Below are 21025 nucleotides of genomic sequence, written 5' to 3'. Positions count from 1 at the left end.
CAGCTGCACTTGTGTCAAGCTGTCTTAAAAGATGATAAGCCAGGATGCAATTCATATATGCGTGGAATTGAATCAGGTTTTACTGGGTATCTAGGTCCTGTGGAGGGATGTAGCACACAAACCTGCAGGTATGTGCACAAACAGGCCTCCTGCATGGTGCTGTGTCTGTGCTGCCACTTGCCTTGAGAGCTTTGGGGGTGCCTCACAGCTCTGGGACAAAGGGACAAGGTGCAAGATCAAGTCTCAAAGCCCTTTGTGCTCACTCTTCTGCATGGCACTTTAGTGGTCTCAGGTAACCTGTCTGTAGCATGGTGGGTACTGGAAGTACCTGTTCTGGGCACTGACACCTCTGCAGTGGTAGTGGTCTGGTTTTTATAATGAGGATTTGCCCTCAGGGTGGCTTAGGAAACAGTTCACGTAAGGAACAAGGGAAAAAAACACACACGGATGTTTTATCCTTACGTCGCTCTTCAAAAATAAGGTGCACAATCAAGACATAACCCAGTTCTGCAGTTAAGCACTCAGATGTGTTTGGAAAAATCAGGATTTTTACCCCAGCTACCAGTTTTACCATTTTTAGCAGCAAAGATAAAAAGCAGAAATAATCAAAAAAAGCCTTATTCAGCTATTCTCTCTTTTGGGCAAATCCTTCAGACTATCTCGCTGGTCCTTTAAGGCCCATCACGCTTGTGTTCCTTGCCGTGCAATTGCCTCATTCAAAGTGAGTGCCATGGCTGTCAATCCCCACTGGCCATATAGCAGATGGCTCTGAACCTTTTGGAGGTTTCTGGAAGCTCCTTTTTTGTCCCAGAAACACGATATCACCTCAAAGCCAGTGTTTTGTCTACTAGACCATGGCCTGTCTCATCACAGTTGGTGCCTGCCGGTGCCCATTCTTACAGACCAGCTCAGGACTCAAGATACTTCACATTTATTTTAATGTATATTTACTATTAAGTGTCAGCTGAAAAAAACTGCACTTTATTTTCTACTTTTGGGGAGGAATGTTCATTCTAAAAGTTCAGCTGTGTTATTTTACTCATATCTGGATCAGGTACAGCCAGTTCTGGTAGGAACTCATTCCATCACATTCATTTCACCTCAAAACTCTGAATGTGAAGCACAGATGAAAAATTTAAATGCTAATGTTTTGTTTTGTCAAGATTTTACCCAAAATCCAGATATATTAAGTGAAAAGTTAAATTTGAGTTAAATATATTGCCCTCTCACCAAAATTATAGAAAATGGGATATCACTAGAGCAATTGTGCCATCTTTTTAAAGTTGCAATCTTCCTTAACGTTTTTGAGCACATAGCACTATTTGTATGATTTAAAGCACATTTTTGTTGTATTACGTGCCTGGAAACGCACGCGCACACAGACAATCAGTTACTACACCATCAGACAATCATGTATTTTGTCCTAATTGGTTTGAAATGAGTGGACACATACCATTGTCCCTGGGTTTGTCCTAATTGCAATTTTGTGCTCATGTAAGGAAGAAAATCCTTGGTTCTGTTTAGTGGCAGCATTCCCAATTGACTTAAGTTGTTCCAAGACTGATGAGGAATCTTGGTTCTCAAACTAAATCCAATCATGTGTTTTGATTTCTCAAGCCTCTGTAATTCCTTCTTTTTTTATTTTAAAACAATTATTTTAATTTCATTTGCAAGCTATAGATCTACTGTCAACCATTGCTTTCCCGGTAGTCTTTTTGACTTCCCAGAGCTTTCCATATAATATATTAGTGTAAATAATATTTCTTTTTATTAAAAAAAATTCAAGGTGCCTCTTAGAATGAAGCTATGAAAGAGGTATAACACAATTGCACTAATTAGGAAGAGCGCTTGTGTTTTTTTTTCCTTTTTTTCCCCTTAGCAAAGAGACAAAAAGGAAAAATCAATACTGGAAAACCCATTTCATTCTTCAGCAGAGGCAGTTGGAAAAGGTCCACTTGAACTCTTAGAACTGAAATGCTGGAAGTATAATTAAGTAAACCAGCTGAGAACTGAAAAACAACCTGATCAAACTAAGGGATTATAAGTATGAAAGATCTGATGCACAGTTCAGAATCTTTTGATAGAGGAAGTAAACTTTGCTGGGAATTTGGTGATTAAAGGCTTGTCTTCTGTTGATGATCAGTTATTTTGCTCTGGAAATTGTTGATTAATTGAGAAATGTTTGAATAGCACTTAGAAATTGTTGGACTATCTAGTGTTGCCCTTTCTTTAAATAAATAGATGTGTATTTGGTTCCAAATGGCTCTTCAGTTTGAAATGCAGTTTGTAATTTAATGAAAAGTAGTATTCATGCAGAAATAAAGCTTTCTGCAGTTATGTCCACCAAAGTGTTTAACTGGCCAAATTATTTTTATAAATACCTTTGTAATACTTTTTTTTCCTTAATTTTATTTTTTGATTGTTTAAATAGTTTGATAATGGATGATGTACTATTTTGTTAACAGTTTTTTCAGGATAACCATTTTGATAATTTATTGCAGATTTTTAAAATACTAAATACAGTAGGAACACTTAGGATTTAGAAACAGATGCAGCTGTTCAAAAGCAGCTCATCTTTATAGATATCGCATAGCAAACCAACCTTCTCCCTGAACAACATTTTGATTTTATCTAAATGGAAACCTCATTTTTGCCAGGTTTGCCCATACAGCATTTGATTTATTGAGAGTGACCTCTTGAAGACAGAATTGCAGGTTAATTGATCACTACCACATGTCTGTAGGTGGTATTCCTCCTTTTTCTCTGTTTGGCACCAGATTTGGAACACTGATATGGTTGAGCTCACTGGCTAATAGTATGAGATACCCTAATGTTTCAGGATCCTTAGAAGGCTTTTATTTTATCCATTTCTTTTTTTTTTTGTGAAGCTCTTGGGTACAGATTCAGTTGTATTGTCAGTCAGCTTTTCATCCAAATGTGTCTTACAGGTAGCAGTGAGAACGGGAATGAGCTGTGGCTCCCCAGGTTTGTGTTGGTTTAGTGTGGTCTTCTAAAAATCAGAAGGTCACTGTAAATAAATAGACTTAAAACCAACATAAGAGCCAGGCTTAACATTTGGCAGTGTAGGATTTCTGACAAGCCTATTGCCTTCTGTTACTGAAGTCCTTGTCCTTACTGATGTGCTATCAACATGGGTGACAAACATCAAAGTGAGACAGTACATACTGTACAACTCAACAACCATTCCCAAAGGAAATCACTCTGTTCTGGGCAATCTCAGCTTTTGTTTTCCCCAAAACAACAAATTTGCTACTGCTCTTACAGAGAAAGCTTCATAATATTAACAGTATAAGTGATGCAAAGACATCTGTGAGCATCTGTAACAAGTGTAGAACAATAGACCTGAGATATTTGAATTGCCTCATTTTTGTCACTGAATGGTTTGGGTGGTGTGGTGATCATTTACAGAGTGAAGATAGTTAACATATTTGTATCCTCATTAAGATAGGCCAAGGAACTACAGTGCAACTCCTATAGAGAGCACATCTTGATTTACTTTCGTAAGTGCAAGGTCTCTAGAATGGACAGCTGTTCATGTTTTAGATTTAGGTGCTTTTGAAGCAGGGTGTCTTGATCTTCCTTACAAGGAGGAATCGGGAAGTCATGCTTGCTTAAGCTGCCTTTTGAACAGGGTTCACTGTTAATTTGGTCACTGACATAAGAAAGAACCCTTCTTCTGTGCTTTATGCCTTGTAATCAGAATGAGTGTGATGGTCTCAATTCCCTTGTCAGGATACTTGTGAAGAAAGGATGTTTTGGTCTTTAGGTTCATGAAATGGCAGGAGAGACTCTGAGGGAAGAAGAGGCAGAATGTGCTCTTTTCCTCTCCCAGATGTTTGGTTTGGCATTTTGAGAAAGCAGCATGCTGGAGTTTCTCCATGAGAAAGGCAGCTGTGATAAAAGCCAAGACTGAGGAATGCATTGGTGAGGGCCAAGCAGAGCTCGGTAGCCTTTGGGGAAGAGCTGCTGGCTACTGACTGTTCTGGCTCTATGGTACGACACATCCGAGAAATACAGAAGCGTAGGACTCATTGAAAGTTTCTGATGAAAGTATTTTTCAACAGAAAATACAGAGATTGCTTAAATGACTCATTTTGTGAGAAGTGGCTTCTGGCTTTGGGAAATGTTTTTCATTAAGCTACAGAGTATATACAAAACAGTTACACATTGATTTGGCTGTGCTGTCATGGTGCCTTCTTAGAGTCTGTTTTGGTAATTACATTCACATTCTCTTCTCTGAGATGGGGAGACTGTATTGGGTCCTGAGAGATACGCTTTGGTGCACAGATCCGTCTTGGATGAGAGAATGGGATCGTAAGTGTGAGCTCCGTTTCCCATGCAGCAGGGCATCAAGTCAACATTAAATGTATGAACTTTCTGGAATGTTTTCATTTTTATGGAACCTCTGCTTTTTGCCTTTTTTTACCAAAAGCAAATACACAATTTTTCTTCACACCTTCTTATCATTTTAATGACAATGTTGTTGTCATTAAACTTCCAGTTGTGAAAAGACATTTTGGCCCCTGCAGGAGATAAATGAAAATTTGAGTGTTTCAGCTAGGGTTTGGAGGCAAGGGGGGGCATAGGAGAAGAAAGGGAAAGTGTTTATTATACCACAGTGTCCTGGAAAAAAACTCTCCCAAGAAGCTGACAACTGCTCAGCACTCAGTTAAAGCAGACTGGAGCTTGCAAAATTTTTCAAGGTGTAAGATGAGGGCAAGACCAGCCATCTGATAAATTTCTGTCAGTGGGGTCAGATGCACAAATGGGAAGTACCCAAGTTCCTATTTAGGTCTCAGGTTTAGGTTTTAGTTTAGGTGTTTTCCCTAAATGTCTGACCTGTTTCCTTTCCTGAGGGGAAGATTGAATGGTAATTCCCAGTCTCTATGGATGGCATGCTGGTTAAAGTAGCAAATGTAAACTTGTTTCCCAAAATAACCTTGGCTGTCCCCTTCTCCAGGGTTGGCCTGGAGGGCAGGACATGACCTTGGAGGGCCCAGTGACCATCATTTAGAAAAGAGGCAGAGGAGCTGAGTCTTTAGATGATATTTCAAAATTGAAAATACCATCTTCCCTTGATTCTTCAGCCAGATTTCCCTTATTTATGGCAGCAGTGCTAAAATGTGCCTGGCAAAGAAAGAGCAAGCCTTTTGAGTAAAGGGATGATGGTATGTAAATAAACTATTCTCAGCTGACCTGGCTATCACTGGGCTGAACCGTGGTTACAAGTGAGGCTGCCTTCTCCAGAGCCACTTGCATGGCCCATTAGCAGGATTCCCAGTGCTCCAGGGAGGCTTAATTTGAGAACAGTGATATGTTGGTGCACAAATCAGGTCCTGTGGTTACTCTGGGAAGCAGGCTGTCCTGGCTGCATGGAGTACAGGGAGGTGTGCTGCAGTTTTAGCTTCACTGGAGCCAGTGAACACAAGGTGAGCCATTCGGTTCAGCAAAAGACAAGCAGCCCTAGGAGCACAATGGTGGTGTTGAAGTAACGTCCCAAATTCTTAACCCTATATGTTAAGCATTTCTGCAAACCTGTCCTGCTAGAGCTAAGAGCTGAGTGTTTATTTAAAATAAGTGTTACATTTAATTTTGAATGTTCTTGACAAACCATCCCATCCACTCATGGGGTTTGTATGTTTTTCATCCATTTTACTTTGGGAAGTCGTAATTGGCTCAAGTCACATGTTTGGACATTCTTAAATATCTGCAGGATCACAAGCCAGATTTTTAAAGTGAGGTTGAAGTAAATACTCCTTCCCATTACGTGTAATTGGCTGCAGGAGAAAGTGTTTCAAGTAAAGAAAGTTCAAACACGTTTGAATGCTTTTTGTTAATCCTCTTGACATTTTGAAGAATTAAGATGTTATTACTGGTTTAAATGTGAAATGTCTCCAAAGCCACATCAGTATTGTTTATAAACTGCACTTCATATATTCTAAAAAACTATTAATCTAGGTAATATCAGTTGTCAGTAACAAAAGGAGGCCATCAATTAGCAGGAATAAATCTATCACGGTGGTGACTGAAAGTTTTTGTGATTTCTTAGAGGAGTTTACATTTCTATGTTTAAAAAAATATATTGAGGGGGAGGCTAGTTGTTTGTTCCTTATGAATCAGTCTTGGAGATGCACAAAAGACGAGGATATTCCTCTCCTCCCCACCATGTCTTTTTTAGCTACTTTTATTTGGACTGTTTATTTGCAGAGAAGAAGGGAATCAGAAAGAGCATTAATGAAATTGAGTGTGGTCAGCCAAATTTCTAATGAATAGATTTCTCTGGGTAAAAGCCAAAATTCTGTGTCTTGATTTGGACGAGTAAAAGCTTTACAGTTGTGTATCTTGATTGCTACACTGGCATCTGTGGGAGAGAAGAAACCTTAAATACATGAGTGGAGATTGTGGCAGTGGTAACAATGTATATATAAAGATATGATCTGACGCAGGTCATAGTAATTCCTGTTGACTGACTTCAGAGAAAATACATTGTAAATCCAACTGTTACTGGGTGTATTTGGGATTCTGATACAAAGGTAGCTGCTATAGAGAGATTTTATTTCTGGAACCGGGAGACTATTTTGCAATCACACTGATTTTCTCTGATTTTAATTAATTTAAGAAAAGTCATCTTTAGAAAAACAAGCAAAACTTAGCATTCTTCCTTTCCCTTGTCTCCTCTTTCCCAAAGCAACCCCGTGTATGTGGGAAATACAGTGTTAATGTCTAAAATTGTCAGGATGCACCCAGAAATGGCATTTTATGTTTTTTGATTTTTTTTTTAATAAAGTTCATCTTACCACAGAGTACGTCATTGCTGAAACTGAATTTTTGTAAGTGGTTTCATCTTTACCAACTTTCCTACCACCAAACACTGAAGCAGCTATTTTTAAAATGCTTTAAAAAGTGGGTTGTTTTTTTTTTCAACCCACAGCTATCAAATTCTCTTGATTTATTACTATCATGGCCATAGCAACGATACAGATGTATTTTAAGCACTCGGAGATGAAAATGGCCTTTACTGTTGCTGTGAATGTCTGTCATGTTTTTCATTGTATGGCAATGATTATGCAAAAAGGGCACAGGAGGTTATTAATTATTCAGGTCCGAGCCTGTTTATCTGGAAGAAAGGTGTATAAAGTTATACTGGAAGTGATGCTTTCACAGCCTGTTGTGATAACTTCAGTCCTTACCACTTTCAGTGCTTCCAGTCTCCTCGTCATAGGGCAGTGAAGTTTGAGCCCATTTTACAGATGACGGATTGAAGAGAAAAGAGCCTGAGTGGCTTCCCAGGGCAATACATGGCATGTGTGACAGGAATGGATGTTGGATACAGCCGATGCTGTCCTCAGCCAGAAAGCATTCATTCTTTCCAGAGGAGATGAAATTTTCCTAAGGGAGACCAAATGGTTTTCAGTACTTTGTTTCTTCTTGTTCTCCATGAAATGCAAACTGTAACAATTAAGACATGACTGTAACAATTAAGACTCAAGTATTTGAGGAAGATGTCTGCAAATTAGCAAGCTATGGTTTCAGATGGAAAACCAGCATCCAAGCTATTGATGAAATATAGCCTGGGATAATAAAAGGCTCACCAGGGTTCCCAAGACCTCCATTTACATAAATATGCAAAGACATCTGTTACAGTCATGAGTGACCTGCTGGTTTAAACCATCAGCAGGGGAAGCGTCGTCGATCACCATTGCCTGCAGTAGCAGGTGCTACTTTAGGCAGCAGGAATTACTGAAGAGGTTTCCCATGAACAAAGACGACCTTTCCACTTGCCAAGAAGAGACATACAGGAAATCAAAACACCCGGCACACGCCCGGGGTCTTTCATTTGTAGCACGCGGTGCGAGCCCAGTGTGCGCCTCTGCGGCCAAAGCTGTATGTGATCACTTACAGGTATGGTGTGGCTGACACAGCTGCAGAGTTTATGTCTGAGGAGTACTCAGGTCTTTTAAAACCAAACTACTTAAGTCAGATTCCCAAACAGGAATGAATCATCAAGATTTAATGGAAAGTGCTCAAAACAAATTTATCATCTAAACCCAGTGTTTTTATTAGCAGAGTGTATGCCCAAAATAGTAATGTAAAACCATCATCTTAAAGGTTGCAATTACTTAAATGAGAAATTGGAGTTTAATTTTTGCTCAACATTAATCAACAGAGACATTATAATATTACAGCTTTATATAATGCAAGGATATTTGTCTTCCTTGGCTCAAGGTATATGGTGTTCTCTCTCTTTCTCTTCCCCGCCTGCCCCATTCATTGCATAACATGGTTTTGTAAGGAAAGAATCTGTCTTCAGTGGATGAACAACTGGACAAAAAACTGGATTACAAATTCAGGGCTCAAAACTATTATAATTTGGTGTGTTATACATGACTGTAATTGCCAGCAATTCTGAAAACACAGTAAAGAGGAGTCTCGAAGAACCTGGAGTAAAGCCATACAAGTAAAGGAGTTGACATTAGAAAAGTCGTCCAATATTTAAAATGTTCCCTCTGACTTTCTCATGTATTTTAAATACTGCTCCTGAATTGTTCTAAAAGGTGCAGTACAGCTTGAGTATTTGATTCGCAATATTTAGCAGATGCCTCACATTGGGACTTTACAGCTCTAACAACTTAATGCCATCTTTAAATACCTTAACAATTCCCACTTTTGATTACGTATTTCATAGTAAATTAAGATAAAACAAAACCTGTTCTTTTCTCTCCCTTTGAACAGAGCGTGGATCACACTTCTCGTAAACCTCATAATATTGAGGTTGGGCTAAGATGAGCATAACCAGTGACGAAGTGAATTTCTTGGTGTATCGCTATCTCCAGGAATCGGGTAAATTCCTTGTCTTCCTTCATAACTTCTGGTTGTAAATGAAATGGGGAAATTGCCTTTTTGCCTGATACTGCTCTAGGAATGTTGCCTTGAGTGTTTCAGACTGATAGACTAAATATTTCTTGCACAAACCCCTATTTCTTTGAAATCGTGGTCTAGAAAATAATGAAAGTGCAAACATGCACAGGTACAAAATAAACATTGCACTTAGGCAAAACAAGAAGTAAATAATATTATGTTAATAAATGCTCAGGTAGTTATGTCAGCCAAAGTCATTTTTGGCAGCACAGGCAAAAAGTACATATATGTTGTATCTTTTTTCTTAGCTACTTGAAATTGTTTACATTTGGTTTATGTTGGCTCTAAAGAGAAAATTGGGCGCAAGTTTCTGATGTTTTAGATCATTCTTAGAGTAATTATGTACGTAAACTGAGCTGCACAATTGTCGCCATGGCTCTGTCTCCATGCTGCTTCCACCTCTACCTGTTTTCTTGTTGGAAAATAAAGAGACACCAAGGCATTTTACAAATGCTTTACAAAGTCAATCAAGAATGGTGGGATCAACCAAATGTCAGGAAAAAGTTACTCTAGCTAACATCCCCCACAAGCAAGCAATCACTTTGCCATTTGACAGGGAGATTTACATGTAGATTTATATATTTATGGTAATGCTCTTACATTCTTACCTAGAGGGTCAAAAATTTTTATTATTTAATCCACACATACTGAAGGCATTCACAAAGACATCGTATTTCCACTGTTCCGTTGTATTTTACACATATAAGAGAGTTGAAATTGAGGTTAAATATTTGAAGAAATACTCAAATATGTTTCAAACTGAGCATATTGAAATCAGGTTGCTAGATATGGATGTAGTAGATACACCTGACAGTTTGTTAGGAATTCCGTTCAGCAGACTAGAGCTGTAACCAATGATGAATCTAGTAAGCTGCTAAAAAAGCTTCTTACATTTAGTTTGAAACCTTTTTTTTTTTCTGTCACTGTTTTTTCCAAAGACATTTTTATATCTGTATTTTCAGATAAAGCAAGCAATTAGACAGAAACTGGTATACAGCATTTTGGTTTTCCACCTGCTACTATAAATGCCATAAGATGCAACAGAAAATGAAAGATATTAATCCATAGCTTCAGAAATAATGCAGGCCAGATTTAAAGGGCTAGTGTTTAAATACAGTCTTGATTTCAAACCCCTACAGTTTAAGGAGTTTGCCAAAAATAGGCTTATTACTGATTATTTGTTAAGCCTAATGCAAAGCTTCTAAAAATTTTATCAGACAAAACCATGAATGTTGTTTACAAGACCATGCAAAAGTTCACTTCTTTTTTTTCATGTATGTCCTTTAATCTTACTGTGTCAAACTTTCAGGTTTTCCCATAAAATGTAGGCAAATGGTGGGAGGAAGAGAGAAATAACAAAGGAGATACATATGGCAGAACAAGTATATAAAAAGCAAAATGTCCCTATAATATTTCATGTATTTTGCATCTGCGGGGTACAGAAACACTTGAGATTCTTTGAAGCATTGTAGCAAAGATGCTGAAGGGGGCTCTACACTTCATTATAAAAATGCTGGCAGGTGATTCTAGTAGGAGTTCAGCTCTTGTAAACTTAAGTTAGAAATTAAATTCAGTAACTATATATTTCCTCCTTAATTTTCTGTCAGACCAGAAACCTTGCACAGGAGAGTATTAATAGAGTTGAGCTGTCTAAACCATTATTGTTGCTTTTTAACAAAACTTGGCATACTGAGAGGAGTTTCAGTGAACTGGAAAAAGCAAATGTTGTGCCAGAATTTTTAAAGGTTAAACAAGATCATCCAGGTAACTATAGGTCAAGGACAATCATTGGAAGGCTGAGACTAAATATCTCCAGCAAATCTGAAGAGATGACATCATGCTAAATGCCAGCCAGCAAGTTTCTTTGGATAGTAGATCTTGTCAAACATACTTGATACTGCTTTTTCCGAGATCAGGAATTAAGTTGACAGAGATAGCTGTGCTGACATTAATACATTTAGACTTTATACGTTTATTATATACTTTATGACATTTATTTAGTCTTGTTGACACAGTGGTTAAAACCAAAATAACAGTGAGTAAAATCAGTGTTATCAAGAGTTACCAAATGGATTAAAAATGGGATAATAGAAACATCTTGAAAAGTGATTATAGCTGGGGAGTATTCATCTCAAGTTACTTATAGTGGGAACTCACAGGAATCTCTTCTTGGCATAATGCTGCTCAACAGCTTTGTCGGTTACCTGGAAGGAAATATGAAATTATTACCAAGTACATCTGCAGATGGAATGGAATAGTAAGTTGTGGCATTTGGTGAATTATACTGACTGATCACGGGTTTTAACAGAAAAAAGTACAGCCAGGGAGACTGCTTTGAATTGCCTGCTGCTGGAGGAGCAGGCTGGAGAAGATGCCTGGTCCAGGGGCAGTGCAGTCAAACCCCTCCCAGAACTTGTACAAATTAAGACTCTAAATGTTTAGCTGTATTAAAATAAGTAAGTAAATAGTTGCCTCTTCACTCAGGTGACTGTCTCAGTGCTTATCTATGCCCAGAAAATCAAAGCAGTCTGTCATAATTTCCATTTATGTTCCTTGGCTTAATGCTATAGGAATTTCACCATTAAGGTGACTTGGTGTTAACCACTTCCACAGTAAGACCATGAATGCCCCTTTCTTGAGATACAAAGAGAACAAGTGTTTATTTTCAGTTCAAGGTTATCTCTTCCTATCCAAAGTCAAGTCTTGCAATGTCTAGTTTTCTCCTTTTTTATTACAAACCTTTTTGGTGCACAGTTTAAAAGGGTCATTCTTAAAAGTGCTGTGGCCTTTCAAACATTGTTTGTCTCAGGAGTCAACTTCTTAAAGTCAGATTATATTTATTTGTAGGTGTCTTGTTACAAAGGCTACTTTTAAATGAAATGTTGGCCCCAGTTGGGGACGTCTATGCTAAGAGTGTACAACCAGTGTGGAGATAGAAGTACACAAAATTCTCCTATGGTGGATGCAGTTATATCAACAAAGCAGGTACCTTGATGAAAGTGAAACAAGCGATACCAAAGTAGCCGTGGTTCTGGCATCCAAATTATGTTAATTACAATTAAGAGTAGATAATATTAGTACTAATATAATAATATTAATTGTATTAACTTTGCACATCTTCAAACACCTGAGAAGCATACTTTTGCTAGCAGCCATCTTCATTGCTGAGATAGACCTTCTGTTGGGTTTCTTTAGTTTCTGGGAAAAAAAAAAACAGAATTCGTACTGTAGAGTTTTCCTGCTATGTTTTTTCCAAAAGACAAAAAGATAATTATTTGTCTTTTGGAATGAAAGAGCAGTACAATGCAATGAGGAGTAATAAGGATCCCAAGGAAATTTCTAAGAATTGAGGGAGGATGGCAAAACCAAGGGAAATCAAATCTCTCACATATTTTTTAATCTAAAATGTCTTGCCATCTGTTATGAGTGTAAATCCTATCATCAGTCCAAATGCTACAATAAATTACCTCCCCTTACCCAGCCCAGCATGTCAATTCAGTTATTAAAGCTTTTTCAAATATGGTATTTTTGATGCATTGATCATTTAATAGTGTTCCTTTTCTAGCACTTATATGCATGCTGTAGTCTAGAATTCTTATCTGAAAATCAGCTCCCCAGTTGCCTGTGGCTTACACTGTTCTCTAGTAGAACATTTATTGTAATGAATGTCTTGCAATGACTAGTTAGAGTTAAGATTGTCTAAGTTTCCATTTTCACTTAAATTTTTACTTTTTTTATTTTAATTTTTCCATGTTTTATGACACACCCTTGAAAACTGCTCCCCAGTGTATAATCTGCACCATGTACAATCTGTACCACATCTAAGATAAAAATAGTAGCTAGGTGCTTTTGCTAAAAAATATGTCAATGACATTTTTAGATGCTGACTTGGGACAATTTACCATTTTACTTTAGAATTTTCATTTGTTTTCTTCCCAACCATAAAAATGAAGACAGATAATAAAAAAGGTTTTTTCCCCCTGTGTAAATTCAGGATTATAGCAGCACATTGGTCTGCCTGGTTTGTAGTTGACAGATTTTCCTTTATTTCCTAAAAAAAGATATTTTCTCTCAGGTTTTAAGCATCAATTCAAGGACATACAGCAAAGGGTTTCTGTGAATCACAAAACCCTTTGTAGTTATGCATGTACAAATGTGGGCCTTTAACCACATCCAAGGCATTTTGCTGTCATTTTGCCTTTGGAAATTATGAAAGAATCCAAAATGTGGATATTATAATGTTCCTGGGATTTCATCCTTGTGATGAAACTAAATACTAATAGTTGGAGTCCTACTAAATTACATTTTTTTTCCCAATGACATTTGCAATTTTTTTGAAAAGGAAGCAACAAAAATTTGAAGGAAACTACCTTTTTTATTGAAAAATTCTCTTTTTCAACATAGAAATTTTACAGAAACTGTAAATATCACAGTTTGCTTGCGTAAGTTTTCAGGCGGCAGGGAATGACTGAAGATCAGTATTCTGTTCTTTTGAATTGGTGCCTGATGCAACAGTCTTTACTTACATAAGCCTGTGTAATTTTTCTCTGAAGTCCATACTTTGCCTGCATGAGGTATGTTTAGAGTATTTTTTGAACAACTGTGTATGGCACAGAGTCCCTGAGTCACAGACGAGAGACGTGCATGTTGAAAATAATTCAGATTAAGCAAAGCATAAAAGATTGGCATATATAGGTCAGCTAAATTTGCTTCAAAGCTAACTGCTTCCTTTGTGTAGGAAGACTGCTGCGAGGTAGAAGAGGAATGTATAGTGCATGTTTTTTTCTTAAATTATTAAAATTTATACCTTGAAGAATAATTCATTAGAAGAATGAATCACTTGGTCAATAAAAGCAATTGTCCAGTGTGGCAGTAAAAGCAATAGTGTGCACTGATGGCACAGTCACTGGATAATGATTTTTTCTTTTGCCTTTTTTTCTGTTTACTTCAATTTGGCTCTTTAGGATCGTAGGAGGGCTCAGTCTGGATAGTAATTCTCAGAAGATGACAGAATCAGAGAATAGTTCAGGTTGGCAGGGGCCATTGGAGATCATCTAATCCATCTGCCCTGCTCACAGCAGGGTCAGCTGCAGCAGGTTGCCCACAGCTGTGTCTGGTTGGGTTTTGAGTACCTCCTGAGGATCAGGACTCCACAGCCTCACTGGACTTTATCCAATACTTTTATCACCCCCACAGTAAAAAATGGTTTATTTTGTTTCAGTGGAATTTCATGTGTTTCATTTTGTGCCAATTGCCTCCTATCACAGAGCACGACTGGAATAAGTGTCCATCCACTTTACTCCTCCCTTGGGTATTTTTGCAAGTGGATAAGGTCCTCTGTGAGCCATCTCTTCTCCAGGCCGAGCAGTCCCAGCTCTCTCAGCCTCTCCTTGTATGGCAGATGCACCAGTCCATTGATTCTTTATGGTCTTTCACTGGGCTCTCTCCAGTGCATCCCTGTCTCTCTCATACTGGGGAGCCCAGATTTGGATACAGCTTCCCGGCCCATCTCACCAGTGCTGAGTAGCGGGCGAGGATCCCCTCCACTGACCTTCTGGCAGTGCTTTTTGTAGTACAGCTCAGGATGCTCTTGGCTTTCCGTGCTGCAAGGGCGCACTGCTGGCTCGTGTTCAAGTAGTCCAACCTCCTGCTCATCACCAGAGAGCCTCAAAGATCCTTTAAACAACCTATACAGAAAGGTCTGCAGAGCAGTCACTGCAATGTTCCCTGTATGCAGCTGTGCTCTAAAGGCAGGGATGATTGAGACCTTTTGTTTGCTGAGGGAAAAATGCATCCTTGAAATGACAGCCTGCCAGGCAAAGATAAAACACATTTTAGTGTTGATTCAGTAACAATCTGTGGCTGCATTATTTGTGTGGACATGGGTGTTACCACAGTCTCCTGGGCCTCGTGTGTCCTGCCAGCAGCACAGAGTGACTGTAGCTCATAGACCAGCCTCAGCTCCACTGGAGTAAGAACACTTCTGACCTTCTCTTTGCACAGCTACTTCTGTGCTGGTGTAACTGGGTGCTGACCAGGTATTACTGAATAAATAAAGTGATACATTTTTCAAAGGCATACGTAAAAATGAACATTTATACCTCACCCTAAAGTTTCTGTCCCTCGATTTTCCTGTTTGAAAGCAAAGTTAATACTGTGAACAGTACCTCAAAGCAGATGTTGAATGTTTATAGTCCTAAAATGTTTTGAAATCCTCTGAGTAAAAAGTATTACATGGGTTCTGGGACAATATTTAACATTCTTTTTCAATTATTTCAGGGTACTGTTTATGAATTTATGGGTGAATATATATCCCTGAAAGAAGGATGATTGAAATGCTAACTGTATTTTTCAGGAGCTGGTGTTAAGACTGAAGGCAGGGATTCTTTCAGCTTTTCAGCTGTAGAATAGTGAGACTTAAGAGCAAAACAAACTCTACTTTTAATTCTCATGGTTTAGCACAGACCTGATTTGTGGTCATGCAGTCCTATTTATATGATGCATTATGCTTTCTAGGGCCAGCCTACTCAATTAAAATAAAATAACTTAAGGTTTTGATCCAGATCACTGATTTATTGAAAGTTGGCTATAGAACCAGCCATGAACCATAGAACCAAAAGTCACAAGAATTTGCATGAATTATTGTAGATAATTAAGGCCACAGTGTTGTTTTAGGAGTGCAATACGTGTTAAAGTGACCACTGGATAAGAACACTTAAGAAATTGGACCCAAAAAATGGTTTGCTTTAAATCAAAGTACTTCATAAAAGTCACCTCAGAATGAATGTTCCTATATAATACGAAACCATCTGTAGCAACACATATTTCATATAATATATATATACACATATAATGCCTCCAGCATAATATTTCTGTAGTAAAATAGTGCATTATCAAAAGGGTATATAAGGTATTTTAATAAACCACAACTCCTTTTTTTAATATTACCTCTACTTTCCTGTATTTCTTTTAAACTGGGAAGGTAGTGACTGTATGATTCCAGAAACAGTGGGCCTGACTCTGAATTTGAAATTACACTTCATTGTTTGAGAATGGATTATGCTGAAAAGACAAATCCATTTCTAAAATGAGAACTATTATTATGCACGGTTTCTGTCTGTGCTAGTAAAGATTTATTCTCTTTGTAAACAATCAATACATTTTAAGAAAATCAGGGTCAAGATTAGAAGACAACAAGCTTTTTTGGGCTGCAGTTCCCAAAGCATTTTTGTTTAAACTTAACAAAGCTACAGATCTTGGAAAGGATGAAGCTGAGCACCTGTGCAAGTCAAAACCAAAGTGGACACTTTTTTAATAGAGCAATGAATATGTACTAGCAATATTTGATGGTTGGCTTCACAAAATCCACACGATCTATGATGGTAAGGAAAAAATATTCGTACAGGTAAAGAGGTTAATGGGTTTGTCCTACTTTGTTCTGGTGAACTTTCAAAAGAATTTAATAGGCTGTATGAGACCCATTTTTATGGTTTTATACACACAGACTTGTGACTTTTGTGACCAGATATCTCTTTGTATACAAATGTATAAACAATAATTTCAAATGTTTTGTGGTGCAGTTCAAGAGGTCTGTTTGAAAATTTCTTTCTAGTTACCCTGTTTCATAATTGGTGCAGAATTTTTAAGTTTGTGTGAAGGAAAGAAATACACTGAGTATTTTGGGGTTTTGCCATTTTCAAAAGCCTTCTTACCACATATTTCCTTCTAGGTCTCTTCACAGTTTTCTAAACTTGGCAATTTCAATTTTTCTTTGGCCTGAAAATTGCCGTACAGTGTTGGATCTTGGACACTGAGCAAACACAGTGATTTTTAAGTTACACAAACATAAACAATTACACCTTTACAAATTTATTCCATTGCACAAATTTTGGTTCTAGTCGCTTCAAGTCCTGTTTTTTTAAAGCTTGCAAAAACACAGTATTTTTAGCGTATTAAGAAAATAGCATGTTGGGTAGAAGACAGATATCTAAAGGTCAGGATGACTTTGCTGGTAAAACCAGTGCAGTCCTACACATTTCTCACTTCACTGCTTTTCAGTTTGAGTCTCCAGGCCCAGTGGAGCTTTGCAAGTTTTGCTGATAATCTCTATGCCGAGAATGTTCTGCCTGCACAGCCATGGCGCTTACAGACCACCCCTCCTCACACCCATCCTGTGTTAAGGCTCTGTTTGTAGTCACCATCCACAGAAACCTTCCTGGTGTTTGGTTCCTGAATGTCCCCTGAGTGTCAGCTGTGGTGTCCTACTTGCCACCATGTAGAGGTATGGTTAGAACAGAGAGATGAACACAGCTTAAGGAAAGCATATATAACTGTGAAAGTCTGTTCTGTAAACATGATCCTTAAAATTATACATGTCTCTTTCTTTGGATGTTTGGTTGCACAGTCAGGGCTAAAAGATAAAGCATCCCATTATTCAGAAGGAAAAGATTATTTTTGTCCTTGTGGCCTTCATCAGCTGTTTCAAACTTTGCCCATAGTTGCAATAAATTGCTAGATCTGTACTGATATTTCTTTGCAATTGTCATTCTCATTTACACAGAGCGAGTGAAAAAGGGGTTTATTTCAGACGTTGTTTTCAAGAGATTTTTATAAGTTCCTCTTTCCATTGCTTGTGCTCTGTTTTCTGTCTGTATCGTATTTCTCTCTTTGTTAATTTGCAGCCCTCAGAAAGGCTTAAACAGTGAGTGCCAAGTACCACTCATCAAAAGATCATTTCCAAGCTGTATTAATCTTTTCCAACATACTTTCCCACATGAAAAAGAAAAAAAAATACCTGCCAGAAACATTCTTTGGCACATAATAAAATAATTTTGGGTAGCAGACATTTACTCTGAATTCTTGGCAGAAGGTGAACAGGTCCAATATCCAAGAAAAAAAGGGCGTAACGTTTAATATTAGTGAATAATCACTTCTACAAAACTTTGGGTAACTAGACATACTGTAATTTTACCTACAGCTAGGAATCCTTTCTTTATATTTCCCAGTGTCTGTGAAAGAGCTTGTAATACTGAACGCATTTCCCAGGGTTCTGGAAATAATTTTAATCATTTAGCAATCCTAATCTTGAAACAAATGTGCAAGCCCTATTGTTCAGCTGATTTTTCTAAAAATATATTCTAACTGCAGTTCTCTATTTTGAATTGCTAATGTGTGTCCTTGTTAAGCCCTTTATGTAATTACAAAGGTAAGTCTTCAAAATAAGGAGACACTGCCAAAACCAGAGAGGTACGCTAGGATGTATTACCGAGAAACAAAAATCTCAGCTAAGAGAAGGATCTCAGTCTGCTGTGAATAATAAACAAGATCTGGTGTAGTATTCTTGTTCACCATTATTTTTTGTAATTGTTAGCAGAATCTTAACCAGTGGCTTAAGGCACCAGACACTGTGACCAAATATATTTCAAAGAAACCAGTTGTCCTTTTTGTGAAGCCTTTGCATATGTGTGCACTGGGATTTTATGACCATATTTTTATGGATACATAATTCAGTTTAGACAAAAATCTAAGGATAAGCAAGGACGGGGATCCATGTTGCATTCTCAGTTCTCACACAGTGCATCATATAGCAGAGGAAATACTAGGCTAACACAGCAGCTGCAGTCAAGTACAGTGAAGAACATCACTGTATTCTCCCGGGCAATGGCAAGAAATTACATCACTTGCCTTAGGAACTAGATTAGCATGTGCTAGGGCCCAATTAAGAAAATACAGTTGCTCTAACTTAAGTTGTTTCCTCCTGGTTTTGCATACAGAAATTGCGTTCAAATCTGCCCTTAGTTATACATGTGCCTTGCTTCTCTACACTGATAAATCTAGACCTACAAAAGTCTTCATTTAACATTGACTGTATTGTTTGTACATCATTAGTTTTAGGAGGAAATTATTTTGTTTGTGGTCATATTTCACCAGGGGGGTTTTGTGGACTTTATTTTAACTGCTGTGATGGGGTTCTAATTTATTTCAGAACACCACATTGCACCACTCTGCCCTTCTTGCCTTCCTGCTTACATGGCACTCCCAGGACCCAGATGTCAAACTTGGGATGAATGTTCTTCCACTACTTGCATCTGGTTTCTCTGGCAAGCAGTTGTAAGGGCAGCTTTGAGTTACTCGGGTTTGGTAACACGGTAAAGCAGCTGATGGGATTGTGCGTGAACGTCTGCTCCTCCTGCACATGATTTTCTTTTGACTCATGATGCAGTGGAATGTTTCTACTTGATGCATCTGAATCTCCCAGGAATTTTGCCCATATACCCATTTATGATCATAAAGATGACATTTCTTTGCCCCTTGCAACCATTTTTTTTTCCCCTTGCAGTCTGTATAGCTGTAATCAGCTCTTACAGGTCTTCCATTCTTGTATGTATGAATTGTACTTTGGTCAAAATCTCAGCAGTAGTGCCAGGTGCAAGATTTGCCTTAAAGAAAACAAGCACTTGTGCAGACAGAAAACCTGAGATTGCTGTGGATCCCATTTAGCAGCTTCGGGCTGATTCTGCTGAGCCAGTAGTTTTAATAATTTCTAAAGTCTTGCTCATTTCTGTTTCCTCTACCTGCCAAATACTTTGAAGAGGAGTGCTATGTCACTTCAGAGGTGAGGATTGGATGAGCTTGTATTGGAAATTTTAAAAAAGAAAGACAACCCAATGTTGGAGAAATCAATTAACCAAGAAGTGTTGGTTATTTCCATGTGGAGATGATTAAATTGTTGGAGAAAAAAAAGAGATTGTCAGATAGTTTATTCCTTTTATTTTGTTTTTCTTTTCTCTTTCTTTTAAAGTAATAACATCACTAATTCAGTGATTTCCAGGAACTGAACTTAAGATCTCTATATATGCAAACCTGGGTCTGGACTGCTTGAGTTAAAGAAATAGGAAAATTTATTAAAGGAAATGACACAGATCTCCATATGAAATCTCACTATTTTCCAGAAAAGAGGGCCACGCAGGGCACTAATTATATAAAGATTTGTAGGAATGGCTTGTTACTTGTAGTCAGGGTTGGGATAAAGGCTGTTCATCATCAAGATGTCCAAGGTGTGTGTAAAAGGCAATTCTTTATTCTCTGTTTCATTGTACGGTAGCAAATGTTTCAAGAAGGATCTTATATGTGAGTAATTGAACAAAGTAATTCATAAATACCTGTAAAACACCTGGGTTTTAAAAATTATTTGTACAGCAAACTACTTAGGTTAACCAGAGAAAACTTAGTCCACTCAGCTCACAAAGAGAAAACTTTGTTCAACAGATCACCTCTCTATTGCTCGTCAGGGCATCCCCAAAGTAACTCCCGAGTAACCAGCAAGGACTGAAACAGTTCAAAAGTCATTGCTTCCACAGACCCCTCTTTGTCCCTCCCCTCACCTGTACAAATACAGCAGTGGGTACTGTAGTTGCTACAGTTCAAGGTCACAGTTTTACAAAGACATGCTTTTTGTGGTGCTAAAGAGATTGGGAAATGAAAGGAACACTTGGTAGATGTCAATTTTAGCTGGAGCTCTGAGTGCCAGATGAGCAGCATGGGGAATACTCAGCATCACCCCAGCTGCAAGTCTAAAAGGAGGAAAGCTTTGCTCCCAGAAGAGGTGAGACACATCTCTGGAGAAGAGAAGCCATTCCCCGAGCTGTGTGGCTATGTTTGACAGACATTTCTGATGTGAGCCAGGCATATTGTAAACAATTAAAACTAGGTAGCCTTCAGATGAAACAAGCATGCAACAAGCATCATTATGTTCATTAAGTAAAACCATGTCATTTTATGATCAATGACAAATCTGTCTTCAAAGGGAAGCCATTTTTAACTGAAAAAGGAGCAGCCAAAGGAAAACCCCTCCATCATCTCTGTTTTTGCAGTTGTAGCAAAACCTATCAGTGAAATTTTGCAAAACACAGCCCTACATATGCATTTTTTGGCACTGCCTGGGGCAAGAATTCCCAAATGGCTGTGTATGTACCACTGAGAGTATATACAGACACCTCAGTGTGGGAAAAGATACAGCACAGAACCAGGACCTGTTACCACTGTCAGTACAAAAAAAGTGTGGGAATCTCTTGATTAGGAATTT

At 38.1% G+C, this 21025-nt stretch overlaps 1 protein-coding gene across 3 annotated transcripts in view; it reads left to right on the top strand.

Moving 5' to 3' along the window:
* Window positions 1-21025, top strand: part of TBL1X (transducin beta like 1 X-linked) — a 190823-nt gene that overhangs the window by 129189 nt on the left and 40609 nt on the right. For all 3 annotated transcript variants that reach the window (XM_058845907.1, XM_058845891.1, XM_058845900.1), the window contains one exon: window positions 8755-8862. In XM_058845907.1, coding sequence (XP_058701890.1) covers window positions 8805-8862 — 58 coding nt within the window. In that variant the 5' untranslated portion in view covers window positions 8755-8804. The remainder of the gene's footprint in view (window positions 1-8754; window positions 8863-21025) is intronic.

This window comes from Poecile atricapillus, chromosome 1, assembly GCF_030490865.1.
Source record: "Poecile atricapillus isolate bPoeAtr1 chromosome 1, bPoeAtr1.hap1, whole genome shotgun sequence".
Taxonomy (NCBI): Eukaryota; Metazoa; Chordata; class Aves; order Passeriformes; family Paridae; genus Poecile; species Poecile atricapillus.
The sequence above is the reverse complement of the archived record's forward strand: the minus strand, read 5'-3'. Positions and strand labels throughout refer to the sequence as shown.